This window comes from Cervus elaphus, chromosome X, assembly GCF_910594005.1.
Source record: "Cervus elaphus chromosome X, mCerEla1.1, whole genome shotgun sequence".
NCBI classification, from domain to species: Eukaryota; Metazoa; Chordata; class Mammalia; order Artiodactyla; family Cervidae; genus Cervus; species Cervus elaphus.
The window spans coordinates 73339164-73354032 of record NC_057848.1 but is presented as its reverse complement, the minus strand read 5'-3'; the positions used below and the strand labels follow the sequence as shown (position 1 = coordinate 73354032).

At 55.1% G+C, this 14869-nt stretch overlaps 2 protein-coding genes across 2 annotated transcripts; both read right to left on the bottom strand.

Annotated features, from left to right (window-relative positions):
* Nucleotides 1-871: 871 nt before the first annotated feature.
* LOC122690352 (melanoma-associated antigen 8-like) lies at nt 872-2134 on the bottom strand. The gene is made up of 2 exons (XM_043897388.1): nt 2003-2134; nt 872-1686 (listed from the first exon to the last, which is right to left on the bottom strand). The coding sequence occupies exon 2, from the start codon at nt 1664-1666 to the stop codon at nt 872-874; it is 795 nt and encodes a 264-aa protein (XP_043753323.1). The 5' UTR covers nt 1667-1686; nt 2003-2134.
* Nucleotides 2135-7619: 5485 nt separating this feature from the next.
* On the bottom strand, nt 7620-8662 carry LOC122690801 (melanoma-associated antigen 10-like). Its single transcript, XM_043897759.1, has 3 exons — nt 8602-8662; nt 8190-8252; nt 7620-8085 (listed from the first exon to the last, which is right to left on the bottom strand). The coding sequence occupies exons 2-3, from the start codon at nt 8239-8241 to the stop codon at nt 7673-7675; spliced, it is 465 nt and encodes a 154-aa protein (XP_043753694.1). The 5' UTR covers nt 8242-8252; nt 8602-8662; the 3' UTR covers nt 7620-7672.
* Nucleotides 8663-14869: the final 6207 nt, after the last annotated feature.

Genomic DNA, 14869 nt, shown 5'->3' with positions numbered 1-14869 from the left:
CATTGTCGAGAGGTCTGGTTGCTGCCACCACCCAGCCTCATCACGATCACCTCCCACAGAAGGAACCAAGCTTCCCAAAGCCCCAAACCACCCTGGCTCAGGCACCGACACTCGGGGGCTCCTCCTGGATCCCCACCGCCCCGCCATGTTTTGCCTTGTTCTGTGGGGCTAGGGGACATCGTTCCACCTTCCTCATGTGACTGCAGCTCTTAGATCATCATTCCAGGTGTGGGGGTGCCCTGCTTTTCCCACTGCTAACATGACCTGTCACAGAAATCAGGCTCTGTGAAGTTCTGTGGAATAAATGAACCAGGGAGCAGGGCCTTATTTAGTCAGATTAGTTTTCTCCTACTTTCTTAAATAATAACCTGGGAAAATTCAAATAAACTGAGATAGCTTAACAGTATAAAATGACAGACAAAAAGTATAAGAAGCAAGACTTCGCTTTAATCACATTTTATTTTCTAATTCTTTCACCAAGTACATTACTGCTAAGTAAGTTCACATTTCCAAAATAGTTATAATTCCATTCTCATGTTACCATGTTCAGGGTCACAAAATAAATGGGAAAGTTCCCAAACTCTTTTAAAAACCAGCAAGACTCTTTTCCTTAAACTGGGTAAGCACAAATACATGTGTGATCAATGTCATTCACAAAGTTAGATACTGAAGTTTATTAAGCCTTAAGCTGAAATACACATTTGAAAAATTCCTAAAGAAAACAGAGATCAATCTGCATGTCATCGCAGAGAGCAGGAACCTAAAAATGCTACACCTGGTTCCCCAAGTGGCTCAGGCCATCACTCCTGAGAAGGCTGACTACTCCCTCTTCAATCACAGAGAGACGTATCAGCCCGGCTGCTGCTCTGGCTCAGGGTCCCCCTACCTCCTCCCTCACATCCTCTGCAGAAGGGAGTGGGAAGGACCTAAAAGCCCTTTGGTTGACCCTGAGCAGATACTCCGTGAATTTCTCCTTGCTGGTCTCCGCACAGGCCCGGGGACCCCAGAGGAACTCGTAGCGAGCAGGGGCGCTGTCAGGCACCTGCCGGTACTCCAGGTACCCCTCCCGCACCCACACTTGGGTCAGCAGCTTCCTGGGCTCCCCAAAGATGGAGTGCTCCCTCCCAACATACACCCCCATCTTGGTGAGTGCTCCCCAGATCTCCTCCTCAGGGCCGTGATCCCTATTCTGGAGGATCAGGCTGAGGACCACCACCAGGAGGCCGGCCTTGGGCAGGCCCTGCCCACCTCTCTGCACTGCATCACAGGTGAGGCCCAGGCAGGGAACCATGATGTAGACGTGCTTCCTGGGATCTACCTCCTTCACATCCACGCCAAAGACCAGCAGAACGCACTCAACTGCTTGGCGGAAGACCACTGGGTAGTGCTCCTGGTTATCCCTGAGGACCGTATTCAGCAATTCGGCATCAGAGGTTGGCTCCTTGGTTCGATACTTGCGGAGCAGGAACTTCACCATGTTAGCCACCATTTTATTCAGAGCTTCCTGGGGCAAGGCCTCCTCAGCAGCAGACGAGGAGACTGGTGGGGAGGAGGCCGAGGGGGGTGCAGCCTCCCCCCCCTCAGCCCCCAAGAGCTGTGCCTCCTCCAGGCCCTGGGCCTCGCCTGGGTCCTGAAGGTCTTCCTTGGGCTTGCTCAGCTCACTCATCTCGACCACGAGCACGATGCCTGGGATCAAACCACAGACAGGAGTGAGGCAGGGGACATTGTGGACCATGGGCCTCAGCTAAGAAATACACCCTGGGTGGTCAACACAGGCCACTAACAGGTCTCCTCTTGCGAGGTGCTCTCGGCCTCACAGGGGCTGTCCTCCTGGGCAGTCTGACTCCTGGCTACCTGAAGGAGGAGGGCAGTGGCTCCCCTGCATGCAGCCAGCACAGCCAGAGGTTCTGGGGCTGACACAGTGGGGGAATTAGGGCTTTGTGGGGTTCCCTCTGTTCTGGGATGGGGAACCCCTGGTGCTCATTCAGGGCACCCTCCTCACCTTGACTCCTGGTACTGCCTGGACCTCCTCTGCTCTCAGACCTCTGGACACAGGCCTCAGACCTCTGCTCTTGCCTCCTGGTTCCTGGAGTGAGAAAAATGGAGGGGGCCCCTCGGGGGTAGATTCTGCACAGCCCTGGACTCTGAGGTCCGCCCCCCCTTGCTGTGGGGGAAGTGGTCCCCTTGTCGGGCTCCCTTGTAGTGCCCACCTTTCCCCTGCCATGGCCTGGACCCTGCCCTTTGGGGGCCTGCAGAGTAACTCAGAACAAGACCCCAGTCTGAAGAGAAAGTGCCCCACATGTGGTCGCACCTGCCCAGGGCCTCCTGCGAGTCCTACTTAGGCTGGGGAGATGCTCGGTCCTCACCTCACGTCCAGCCTAGACTCCCAGCACTGACCACAAGAGTGGGTTCAGCTCTGTCCATGGAGTCCACCCTCTGTGCATCTGAAGCCTCCACCATCCGCCTGAACACCTCATCTCCCGAGGCCCCTAAGCCAGAGGTCGACAAACTGCTCATCCTGTTCAACCTGCTCTGGGACCTCTAAGACCCCCATCAAAGGCAAGGATCCCTCTCTGTGTTGGGGTCTAACTGCCTCAGTCCTTCCCCGCCTGGAGCCTAGATGCCAGGCAGGACCTGGAATTGGCCCGTCCTCCATTTTGAGGCCGCGCCGCTCTCAACAGGTCCCCAGTCTCTCTGAGACCCGATGTCAGGAAATGCAGCACGAGGTCGTCCTGCCTGGGGAATACCAGGGTCCCCTCTGTTCTGGGGTCTGGATCCCCTCACTCCTCCCTCAGGGTCCTTACCTTGACTCCCGGTAGGACCGGGGCTCTGTCCTCCCCCAGTTTGAGGCCCGGTTCCTCACAACAGGTCCCCAGTCTCTCTTGAGACCCAGATGTCAGAAAGTGAGGACAGGTGTAGTGTGCTCTTCTCACCCCAGGGTCTCCCAGGGCTGATGACAGGGGCGGGGATCTGTGGGGCTCCATCAGTCCTCCCTGGGGGTCCCCTCAATCTTCCCTCAGGGCCTTACCTTGTCTTCGGGTAGAACTTCAGATTCTCTCCTCTCCCCACCTGAGGCCCCGCCCCTTATACGAGGCTCCCAGTCTCTCTGAGACCCGGATGTCAGGAAGTCAAACCATGCCTGTGATTCTCATCCTACCTCAGGGTCGCCAAGGACCGACAACAGAGACAGCTTTCTTTGAGGCCAAGGGTCCCTTAGTCCTCCGTCAGGGACCTCAACTTGTTACCCCACAAGTCCTGGAATTCTCCTCTCTTCCCACCTGAGGCCCTGCCACCTATAGCAGGTCCCCAGTCTCTCTGAGACCCGGATGTCAGGAAATGCAGCATGTGCTCATTCCACCCTATGTGCTCCCTGAGTCCACTCTGTGATGGGGTCCAGAATCCCCTCAGTCCTTCCTCAGGGTCCTTACCCAGACTTCTTCAGAACCTAAGATCCTCCCCTTCTCCTTCTAAGGCCCGCCCCTTATATCAGGTCCCCATTCTGTCAGAGACAGGGATGCCAAATTTCGGGACATGCTGCCAAGTGCTCATGCCGCCATAAGGGATGCCTAGGGATGACATTAGGGGTGGGATCCATGGGGTCCTTGTGTCCTCCTCAGGGTCCTCATCTTGAGCTCTGCAAGCTACAGGATGTCCCCGAGTTGACCCAAGCCTGGACCCTCACACCAAAGCCCTCATTGCCCTGAGACCACAGCTTCCAGTGCTGCTGGTCTCCTGGAGCAGCAGAATGGCTTCTACGAAGCACATGTGAGGTGCACACTGGGATATGAGAGTCCGTGGTACTGGGGTTTCACCCTCCAGGGACTGGACAAATTTCACATCTGTCATCATTAGTTCCCCCACCAAGTAAGATACATGGCCCTGGAACCAGAGGGTACAGTGACCCCACCTACCACCACTCCCAGTGACCCACAGGGGAGGTTGTGCTTCTTGGCCCCCGTATAGGTTCTGCAGTTCCTCAGCGGGGCTATCTAGCCGTTAGCCACTTCTAGCTATTTACATTTGACTTCACATTATGTTAAGGCAGAAGGCCAGGCCCTGGGACACACTAAGTACATTGGAGTTCACACTACCCAGCCTCATGTGGCTACTGGTCACTCTATTAATGGGGGTGACAGGACATGCTCTTCCCAAAGGAAGTTGGTTCCACCAGGAGGTATCATAACAGTCCTACTGACCTATGAGCCATGGTTCCCACCTGGTACTTTGCACTCCTCTCCACAGAGGTTCAGGCACCAGTTCCCCATCCACATGTCTCCTCTTCTCCTGACCCAGCTCTGCCATGTGACGAAGGGAAAGGGAGAGAAGGATGGACCTCAGAAGGAGGGCTGTGTGGTCCTCATGTGATTTTGGCTTGAAGCTCAGCTCCAGACTCCCAGGCTGCATCCCTGCCCCTTGCTCCCAGGGCTCTCCACCCTCCTCAGTCCCTCTGGCTGTACCACCCCCAGGATACTATCTGCAGTGCCCAGAATCCAAAATGCTCCTTCCTCTTCCACCCTGTCTACATCACAACTGTCCTGGAGGGCTCTAGGAAGAGAGTAGTTCTCCTAAAAACACCTACCTTCTGACTGTGCCACTGAGAAGAGCCCAGGTCCTTACCCTTGGCCCTGAATGGACAGCACCTGGACAGATCTTCCATCAGTCAGGCAGGCAAAAGTGTTTCCTGCTTCTTGGGATCTCAACCCCATGGATGTGGCACCACCTGCATCCAAAATACCTTTCCATCCCACCCCAGGCATCAAGACACATGGGATGCTTTTTCCCTAAAGTACATTCTATTGTTATTTAGATGAACCGTTTTTTTTCTTTGTATTAAAATCGGTGAATTAACCTTGTATTTATTTCCAACTTGTTGTAGGTTTACATAAGGATCCCCTGTTCCCTGCAGGCAGCTTCCAGGAAGCACATGGAGAAGAGATGTGAACAAGGACCTGGAGTCTCTCCCCTGACCTGCAGTGTACTCGGTGCTGGTGCTCAACAGACAGCAGCCGGTAGGTAAAGCTTGTGATGAAGACAATTCCCTTCACGTGTTGAGGAGTTTCTGAGGAAGCCAAAGACGCCTTGAATTTTCAACTGTTTCTAGTCACTACTCTCTACTGGCACTTTCTTTCTTTCTTTCTTTTCTTTTGGGGGGGACACTTTCCAATGCAAGATCTGATTTAGTTTCCAAGGCTCTTGGGAATGTCAGGGAGGGGATCCCCCTCCCCCCACTCCCTCCAGTTCTCTTTCTGCCCTACCCTCTGCAGCAGTGCCCAGCCACAGTCTCAGCAGTGAATATGTGGCCCTACCTCCTAATGCCAGGGAGTGTAGCCTGGGAGACTCGGCTGCCTCCACAGGATAAAACATGTCTGAGCACAGGTGCCCGTAGGCTCCCCAACAGCCATGACCTTCATGAGGGGCAGGTATCAGACAAGTGACAGTGGGAGAAAAAGGACAGTGGGAGTTTTCTTTACAAAATCCAGCAAGGATAAGCACAATGCACCACTCTTCAACTTCAAGGATTCTGCTGCTGCTGCTGCTGCTAAGTCGCTTCAGTTGTGTCCGACTCTGTGCAACCCCATGGACTGCAGCCTACCAGGCTCCTCCATCCATGGGATTTTCCAGGCAAGAGTACTGGAGTGGGGTGCCATTGCCTTCTCCGGGAGGATTCTGAGGTGTGTGAATTCAAGTTCAGTGCAATTTTTATTATTGTAACCACGCATTCCGGGAAACAAACTCCCTCAGAAGGAGAATGCAGATAGTGGAGTGCAGCTTATTACACCGGTGGGCCCAAGACAGAGTCTCCTCTTAGCCAAGGACCCCGACCAGTTTTTGTGAAAATCTTATATACCCTAAGTGTATAAGTTTCCCTGAAACTAGTCTGAACAAAGGAAAAAGTAAGATCCAAACAAAGTTAACCCGTGATCATATGCCTTAAGCCTAGGTAGTTAACAGTGGACAATTATCAATAAGCCTGTGGCTATACCCCAGTAAGCATAATAGAATGTATGATTCTATTCAGTTACACAGATAATTAAGGTATTCTTTTAGGGGATGGAGAGCCCTGGGGCTCTTCCTTCCAGGGTCCTGGTTTTCCAGTTGGTATGTCGTCTCCATAGATACTGGGCCTATAGCTCAAAGTCCACGGTCCCGCCCAAGATGGAGTCCTACTTTCAAGACAGAGCCTGTTCTGTTTCCTCCTTCACTATGGCTTTGGGGTGTGACCACTCAGGAAAGCTGACCCACCAGTTGAAGTGTCCGATTGCCAGTTTCAAAGAAGAACCCTATTAAAATCTTACCAGAAGACTGAGGGTGGTAATTGAAATGTCTTCAACTGTATTCCCTGAGACTGAGTAGACTGTGTGCCAAACCAAATTCACTCATTTCCCATTTGGAAACTTTCAAGTGTATTTAGACTCAGGCAGAAAAACCAGGTATCTACCTGTTCTGACCAAACTGCACGTTGTTTTTGAGACCCAGGAGATTTATTGGAGAGAAGATCAACTTCTAACATGCATGCCTGATTTCAGACTTTCCTCTCACCCATAAGACACCTTCTAAAGTCTGGCTGTTGACACCACTCAGGTTCATTACCATCATCTCCCACAGAAGGAGTCCAGCTTCCCAAAGCCTCAAACTGCCCTGGCTCAGACACCAACACTTGAGTGCTCCTCCTGGATCCCCACCACTGTGCCCCATATTGCCTGTTCTGTGGGACAGTGGTACATCTCTCCACCTTTGTCCTGTGACTGTGGCTCCTAGACCATAGCTCTAGGCGTGGGGGTGTCCTGCTTCTCCTAGTGTCCCCACTGCTAACACAGGGCCTTCCACAGAGCAGAGGATCCGTGAAGTTCTGTGGAATAAATGAACCAGTGAGAAGGGGGCTTATTAATCTCATCAATTTTTTCCTACTTTCTTAAATAATAACCTGGCAAAATCCAAGTAAACAGATGTGGTGGATTAGCTGTAGAAAAGGACAGTCAAAACCTATAAGAAGCAAGAATTCACTACAATCGTTTTTTATTTTCCAATTCTTCCACCAACTATATACTGCTAAGTAAGTTCACATATCCAAAATACTTGTAATTCCAATTCCATGTATTCTTGCTCCAGGTCACAAAATAAAATGCAAGAGTTCCCAATCTCTTTTACAAAACAGCAAAAGTCTGGTCCTTAAACTGGTTAAGTACAAATACATGTGTGAACAATGTCATTCACAAAGTTAGATACTGAAGTTTATTAAGGCTTAAGCTGAAAAAACACATTTGAAAAATTCCTAAAAAAAAAAGAGAGAGATGAATTTCCATGTCATCTCAGAGAAAAGGAACACAAAGATGCTACACCCCGGGTTCCCCCAAGTGTCCCAGGCCATCACTACTGAGAAGGCTGACTGCTCCCTCTTCAATCACAGAGGGGAAGATCAGCTTGTCTGCTTCTCTGTGTCAGGACTCCTCTTCCTCCTCCTTCACAGCCTCTGCAGATGGGGGTGGGAAGGCCATGGAAAACCACTGGTTGACTCTCAGCAGGTCCTCCATGACTTCCGACTCGCTGGTCTCCATACAGGCCTGGGGACCCTACAGGAACTCGAAGCGAGCAGGGTCATTGTCAGACACCTGCCGGTACTCCAGGTACCCCTCCTGCACCCACACTTGGGTCAGCAGCTCCCTGGGCTCCCCTAAGACACAGTGCTCCCTCCTGACAAACATCCCCACTTGCTGAGTGCTCCCCAGACATCCTCCCTAGGAGTGCAGTCTCCATTCTGCATGATCAGGCTGAGGACCAGCACCAGGAGGCAGGCCTTGGGCATGCTCTTCCCACTGCTCAGCATCGCATCACAGGTGAGGCCCAGGGTGGGGACCATGATGTAGATGTGCTCCCTGGGGTCTACCTCCTTCACCTCCACACCACAGACCAGCTGCAGGCACTCTGAGGCTTGGCTGAAGACCACCGAAAAGTGCTCCTTGTTATCCCTGAGGACCTTCTTCAGCATTTCCGCCTCGGAGGCCATCTCCTTGGCCCGATACTCGAACAGCAGGAACTTCATCAGGTTAGCCACCATCTCATTCAAAGCTTCCTGGGGCAAGGCCTCTGCAAGGGTGGAGCAGGAGACTTGGGGGAGAAGGCCGAGGTGGATGCAGCCTCCCCTGCCTCAGCCCCCAAGAGCTGCGCCTCCTCCAGGCCCTGGGCCTTGCCTGGGTCCTGAAGGTCTTCCTCGGGCTTGCTCAGCTCAGTCATCCTGATCATGAGTGCAATGCCTGGGGTCAAACCACAGCCAGGAGTGAGGCAGGGGAACAGATGGGGACCATGCCTCTGGGGGAGAAAGGGGGTGTCAGCGGCCTCAGCTGAGCAACACACCCTGGGATTTCTGACACAGGCCACTTACAGGTCTCCCCTTGAGGTGTGCTCTCAGACCTCACAGGGGCATGCCTCTGGGGCGGGCAGTCCCCTGGCTACCTGAAGGAGGAAGTAGGGTGGCTCCCCAGGGTGCAGTCAGCACAGTCCGAGATTTCCAGGGCTGACAAGGTGTGGGAATTAGGCCCTTGTGGGGTCCCCTCTGTTCTGGGGTGGGGAGCCCCTGGTGCACACTCAGGCCACCCTCCTCACCTTGACTCCTAGCACTGCCTGGACCTCCTCTGCTCTCTGACTTCAGGACATGGGCCTCAGACTTCTGCCTTCACCTCCTGATTCCTGGAGTTCCTGTGAGAGAAATGGAGGGAGCACCTCGGGGTTATCCTGTGGCACAGCCCTGAGCCTTCTGGGATGGTACGAGGGGTGGACCCTGTGAGGTCACCCCAGTTGTGCAGTGGGAGGTCCCCTCAGGGTTCCCTTGTAGTGTTCACCTTTCTCCTGGCACAACCTGGCCCCTCCCCTCTGGGGGCCTGCATGGAAACTCAGAAAAAGATGCGAGCCTGAACAGAAAGTGCTAAGGGGCCCCACATGTGGCCGCACCTGCCCAGGGCCTCCCACGGGTCCTCAGCTCCTCCTCACATCCTGCCTGGCCTCCCAGCACTGACCACAGGGGCGGGGGTCTGCTCAGTCCTCCCTCGGGGTCCGGGAAGTCCACTCTCTGTGGACCTGAAGTCTCAGCACCCTCCCCCCCACCCCCCGCCTGATCACCTCAGGTCTCGAGGCCCCTAAGCCAGAGGTCAAGAAACTGTTCACCCTGTTCACCCCACTCTGTGGACTCCAAGACCCCCATCAAAGGGAAGGATCCCTCCCCATGTCCGGGTCTAACCGCCTCATTCCTTCCTCTCATGGAACCTGGACTCCAGGCAGGACCCAGGATTATCCTGTCCTCCATTTTGTGGCCCTGCCACTCTCATGAGGCCCCCAGTCTCTCTGAGACCCGCACGTGAGGAAGGCACACAGGCCTAGTGTGGTCTTCTCACCCCAAGGGTTCCCACGGCCAACTTCAGGGGCAGGGATCTGTAGGGTTCTGTCAATCCTCCTTTGGGGTTACCTCAGTTCTCCTTAGGTACCTCACCTTGCCCCCGGGCAGGACCTGGATTCTCACCTCTCCCCAACTGAAGCCCCGCCCCTTATACCAGGGCCCCAGTCCCTCAAAGACGCGGATGTCAGGAAGTCAGACCATGCCTGTTTCATTCATTCTACTGCACTGTTGCCCTGGACTGACAACAGAGACGGGCTCCTCTGAGGTCTGCTCTGATTGGGGTCCATGATCCCCTAGTCCCTCCTCAGGGTCCTCAACTTGACGCCCCACAGGACCTGGGAAGTTGCCCCCCTGAGTTCCCAGTCCATAGATGAGGTCTCAATCTGAGACCCAGATATCAGGAACTCCTCCCCCATACTGGGTCCCTAGTCTGAGACCCGTATTTCAGGAAGTCTGACCATGTCTGCTGCACTCATCCTACGCCAGCGGTGCCAGGGACCAACAGCAGGGACCGACTTCTCTTAAGTCTCCTCTGTTTGGGATCCAGGGTCCTCTCAGTCCTCCCTCAGGGCCCTCACCTAAACTCCTTCAAAATCTAGGAATCTCCCCTCCAATCTCTGAGGCCCTGTCCCTTATATCAAGTCTCCAGTGTTTCTGAGACCCGATGCTCATGTCCCCATGAGAGTCTCCCCTGGCTGACAACAGATGCCAAGACCGGTGGGATTCCCTGTTTCCTCGCTCAAGGTTCTCATCTTGAGCCCTGGCAGGTCCAGTGATGCCCCTTGTGTTGACCGGAAGCAGGGCCCTCACACCAAGGCCATCACTTCACTGAGACCCCAAAGGGAAGTCTGTGGACATAACACCAGGGCTCCAAGCCCAGGGCTTCCCAGAGCTGAGATGATGCCCTGGGTGTTCCTCAACCCTCCTTCTGCTCTTCACTTTGACTCTGAGCAGGTCTGAGCACCACCCTCTGTCCCTGACCTTCCTCCCCTTAGAACCAGGCCATCCCCAGCTAGGACCCCTGAGAGGCAAGCGGGAGTAGGGGGCTCATTCCTACAACCCTGCCAGGGTCTCCCAGGGCTGAGAGCAGTGATGACCTGGATGTCTTGGGGCCCTAGAGCCCCACTACCTTGACTCCTAGAACAGCTGGGTTCTTTCACTGTGCTGACCTGAACCCGGACACCTGACCCAGGCCCTCCCTTCACTCCCATCGGCATCAGTGACATTACATCTGGATGCCATGCCCCATGGTCCCCCAGGGCTGTCGGGAGGGCCGCACATGCATGCCCTGGGGACCCTCAGCCTCCTCTGGTCCTCACCTCAAGTCTCCAGAGGACGTGGGCCCCTCCCTCTGCCTACCTGAGACTGGGCCACAAAGACCAAGCCTCTGACTCTGAAAGTTCACTGACAAAGTGAGGGGGAGTGTGGGGTCTCAGCCTGACAGCCCAGACTAGGGCCCCCAGGAGTCCCAGTCGGGCTGGGGTTGTATTCTATAGGACCCTCTCTTCCGGGACAACTGGACCCTCTCATCCTCTCTCAGGAGGGGGCCTCTTTAACCCTCGAGAGAAGGCTGCAGTCCAAGCACAGATGATGGATGGGGGGCTGCTGTGCCCATGACTTTGTGGGAGCACAGGGAACCACTCACCTTCCCATGGGGGTTGCTCAGTGTCACCACACTTTGGAAATTTTTGCATGAATGATATTGTTTTAGCTGAAGAGGGTGAGCAGCGGCAGGTGAATTAGCAAGAACTCAGCAGCCTGTAGATGGCCTTGGTTACTCATAGTGACTTCACACTCCTCCTCTCTGGGGTATCCCCAGGGTCATCTCCTGGTGGCTCTCTTCCACTGGTCTACACGGATGCCCCCCCCCCCAATCTCCCGCATGGGCCCGTCTTATGCAGAGTGTCCCAGAGGGACTCTCGGGGGCCAAGAACTCGTGAGTCGTGGGTTCTAAGTCCCCACCGGTCGGGCGACTTTAGACTCTTCCCCCAGGAAGGAGAGACATTTGGGAGGAGGGTGGGTGGCTGACCTGCCCTGCCCCTGGGGACCCTGAGGGCCAAGGACTCAGCCTCACTGGAGTCCAGCCCAGCCCCCATGATGGCCTGGCCACCCCAGCCCCACTAACAACCCCCCAGAGCACCACTCAGAGGCCGGAGGTGTTGCCTGAGTGAGGCTTGGGCATCCCCAAGTTTGCTGAGGGTGGGGCGTGCAGAGGTCATCGTCTGTGTGGTTTGCACGGGTCCTCAGGGGAAGGGGGGGCCCTGGATGGGGCCTCAGACCCTGGGGATGGGGACCTTCCCTCCCTTTCCAGAGGCTCAGCAGATGGCTAAGCACCTTGCTGCCCGGTCACAGGCCTTACCTGTGGGGTTGGGCATAGACAAGTCCCAGGCCGTGGTGTCTCATCAGCCTCCCCTGCTGGTTTGTAGCTTGATCCATCCTAGGGCCTTTCCTCATAACAGTTCCCACGGAGTCCCGGGCGGTTCCTCCTGCAGAGAGCTGGCACTCCAGAGCACTGCCAGGTTTGCTCATCACAGGCTAAGTCTTGTTTCTGTCATCCAGAAATCAGACTCTTTGAGCCTCATCCCTGTTTGGCCATGGCATCTCCCTTTGTGAAAGGACAGAGCAAGGGGGCCCAGGGGGCAAATGAGCCACTGAGGACCCAAGAATAGCACTGGGCTGAAGAAGGCTCAAGCAGAGCTGGTGGGAAGTGAGTTGGCCGTGGATCACTGGCTCCCCTGGGTCTGCCCGGTTGGGCCTCCAGGGTCACCCTTACTTAGTTGGAGCACTTGTGAGGTAGGCCCCTGCTCTGAGACACCCTGTCTGGTTGAATTGCATTTCCACTCTCCTAGACACAGTCACCTGTGTGACCCCGGGGACAAAAGTAAACCCATGCCTCTGGAGCCGCCTGGCCTCTCCTCTGGTGACCCAGGCACACGTGGGGCTTGAGACACTTTGACTGTCCAGGGCCAGCCCATCAAGTCCATACTCCCTCCCTCCACTCCTGTGTGACCTTAGGCTGCCGCCTCTGCCCAGCCCAGGAGGACACGTGCTTAGCCACTTCACTCTGCAGACATCAATCAAAATCTACCAAGGACTGAGTGGTGGGAGTGAAGTACCACAGGAGTCTCTTTTGATGTCAGGCAGCCTTGACTGTAAATAAAAGTTGCCTTTTGTGACAAGCAGATGATTTGATATTGCAATCAGCACATCTCCACTTTATAGATTTACAGGTAAGCAGGTGCCACACATGCTGAGGTTTCAGGGAATGTGTTTTATAAATAGCAGCATCTGTGTGTGATTCAGGTCAGGAGGCATACGGAAGTCAAGACAAAAAACCGAATGAAATCTTCTGAAATTTAAGGCATTCCCCAGGCAGCGACCTTTGTAAGGGGCTGTGTTTTGACTTGGAAGTGAGCAGTTTGGTCGGGTGTCATGGCAGCTCAGTGCTGGGGCTGACAGAGGCCTGGCCTGCACTGCCCCGTGTCCTTTCTCAGGGGCTCCTCTGCCTGCACCAGACTTCCAACAAGGGAGACCCAGCCTTTCAGTTCTGGTGGACTGGTGTGCATGCTCTCCCCTCTCCCGACCTCGGAGCCCTTGTCTCTGCAGCACGACCCTGGAGGGCTCTTTGCTATGCTCCTCAGGACAAACACTCTTTTAAGAGAAAGCGTGTTATAAAATGGACACCCCAGCAAGCAGAGGGTGCTGAGGTGTGACACCCTTGGAGCACTCAGCTGAAAAGGGAAAAGAAAAGAGAAACAAGAAAATGTCACCAGATGTAGGCCCTGCAATGAAGCCAAACCTCGGGCCTGCTGTCCAGACACCAGCGAGTCCCCAAACTGAACACCCGCAGGCCTCGGACAGGTACCACAAGCTCCAGCCCTGTGCATCTCAGGACAAGTAGGGCTCTTTTGGGGCCCCCAACAAGGGGAGGCCTAATTTCTACTCATCTGTCAAGTGAGGAGCCTGCTGGACAGTGTCCCTGTGCCCGTGAAGCCACTCCACCGGGCTCTTGTCAAGCTCTTGACGGGTCTTTTCAACGAGTGGGTGCAGAGCATCTGAGGGGCTTCCCCAGGTGTGTACGAGCTGCCCATATTGTGCCAGGGGTGGGTCGCTATCTGTCTTGACTTTGCAAGCAAGCAGCTGCCTGAGGGGACTCAAATGCTCAGCCAGGCCCAGGATGGAGACGCTGAAGATATGTGCTGGGTGGGAAATCCCTCGTGTTTTCAGGTTCTTTTTTGGCGTGCAGTATTCTGACCAAAGGGCCGCCTCTATCTGTCTGAATAGGGTGCATATTTGGGGCCCTCTGGGGGTACACCTGAAGGGGGTGGGGATTACGGGAAAGAATGGCTGGAGATTTTGGGAAAGAGGCGCTGCCTGAGCAGTAGTAGAAGGGGTTCCAGGCCTGAGCCACAACAGGCATCCAGGTGGGGCACAGAAGCACCCGTGTGGCCACTGGGAGCTGCCCAGGGGGCAGGCTGAAGATTTGGGTGGGCACAGTGGTAGGGCCAACCACCATCAAAGGAGGAACCATCTGGGCAGGAGGCCAGGTGAAGCAGAGCCACAGGCAGGGCCCGTGGGCAGGGCCACCTCTGTTGGGACAGGGATTAGAAAAAAAGGAGCTTGTGTGCCCTCGGGCTGCCAGGCCTCAGGACCCAACAAGGAGGGTGGGGCCGCCCTCCCTGGACCAGCAGCAGGGACATTGTAGGTCCCGGCCAGGGCAGTGGCGGGGGCGAGTTCCAGGTGGCTCACGGTCCCCTGGGCACCCTCAGGGCAGGGTGACAGGCCGTCCTGTGGCTGAGCAGTGCTGGGCCCATGAAGGACGCCCAGGGCTGCCGGCCTGCCCTCCACCTGCTGAGATGCAGACTTAATGCCCCCTCTCCTCTTCATCTTCCCCAGGAGGTATGGCTGTCTCTCTCAAACAGGGAACTGCAGCAGAACTGTAACTGGGGTTCACTGAGAGAGAGAGAGAGAGAATAGCAAGTCCAAGTGTCAAAAGGCTTACTGAAACCAGCACCCTCTTGGCTAGGCCCCTGGGTGCCCTCACCCCGCCATCCCCAGGCCTCATGGAGAAAGCAGGTCCCTGTCCCACAGGAGGCAGTGCCCCAGCTTGCACATCCTCGGGACTCATTAACTCACCATCACCTTGGAAAATGAATCAGAGTGGCCCAAGAGTATCCGTACAAGGCCCAGAGAGGGGCCTTGGCATTTGCAGCAGGCAGACTGCACAAGTTTCTCTGCTTTCTGTGCAGGTGTCGACCCATGGCCTGCACTTCCTCGGCTGAGCAGGACACTTCCCAGGAAAGGACCTGTGCTTCCCTGCACTAGACTTCTGCTCCACAGCTCTGGGAGTCATGTGCTTAGTCACTTAGTCATGTGTGACTCTTTGCGACCCCATGGACAGTAGTCCACCAGGCTCCTCTGTCCATGGGGATTCTCCCGGCAAGAATACTGGAGTGGGTTGCCATGCCCTTCTTCAGGAGA

Coding starts and splice junctions, on each gene's coding strand:
- LOC122690352 (XM_043897388.1), bottom strand. CDS start 1,666: ATGAGTGAGCTGAGCAAGCCCAAGGAAGACCTTCAGGACCCAGGCGAG.
- LOC122690801 (XM_043897759.1), bottom strand. CDS start 8,241: ATGATCAGGATGACTGAGCTGAGCAAGCCCGAGGAAGACCTTCAGGAC. Junction 8,086..8,189: donor GGAAGACCTTCAGGACCCAG/GCAAGGCCCAGG, acceptor CCACCCTTGCAG/AGGCCTTGCCCCAGGAAGCT.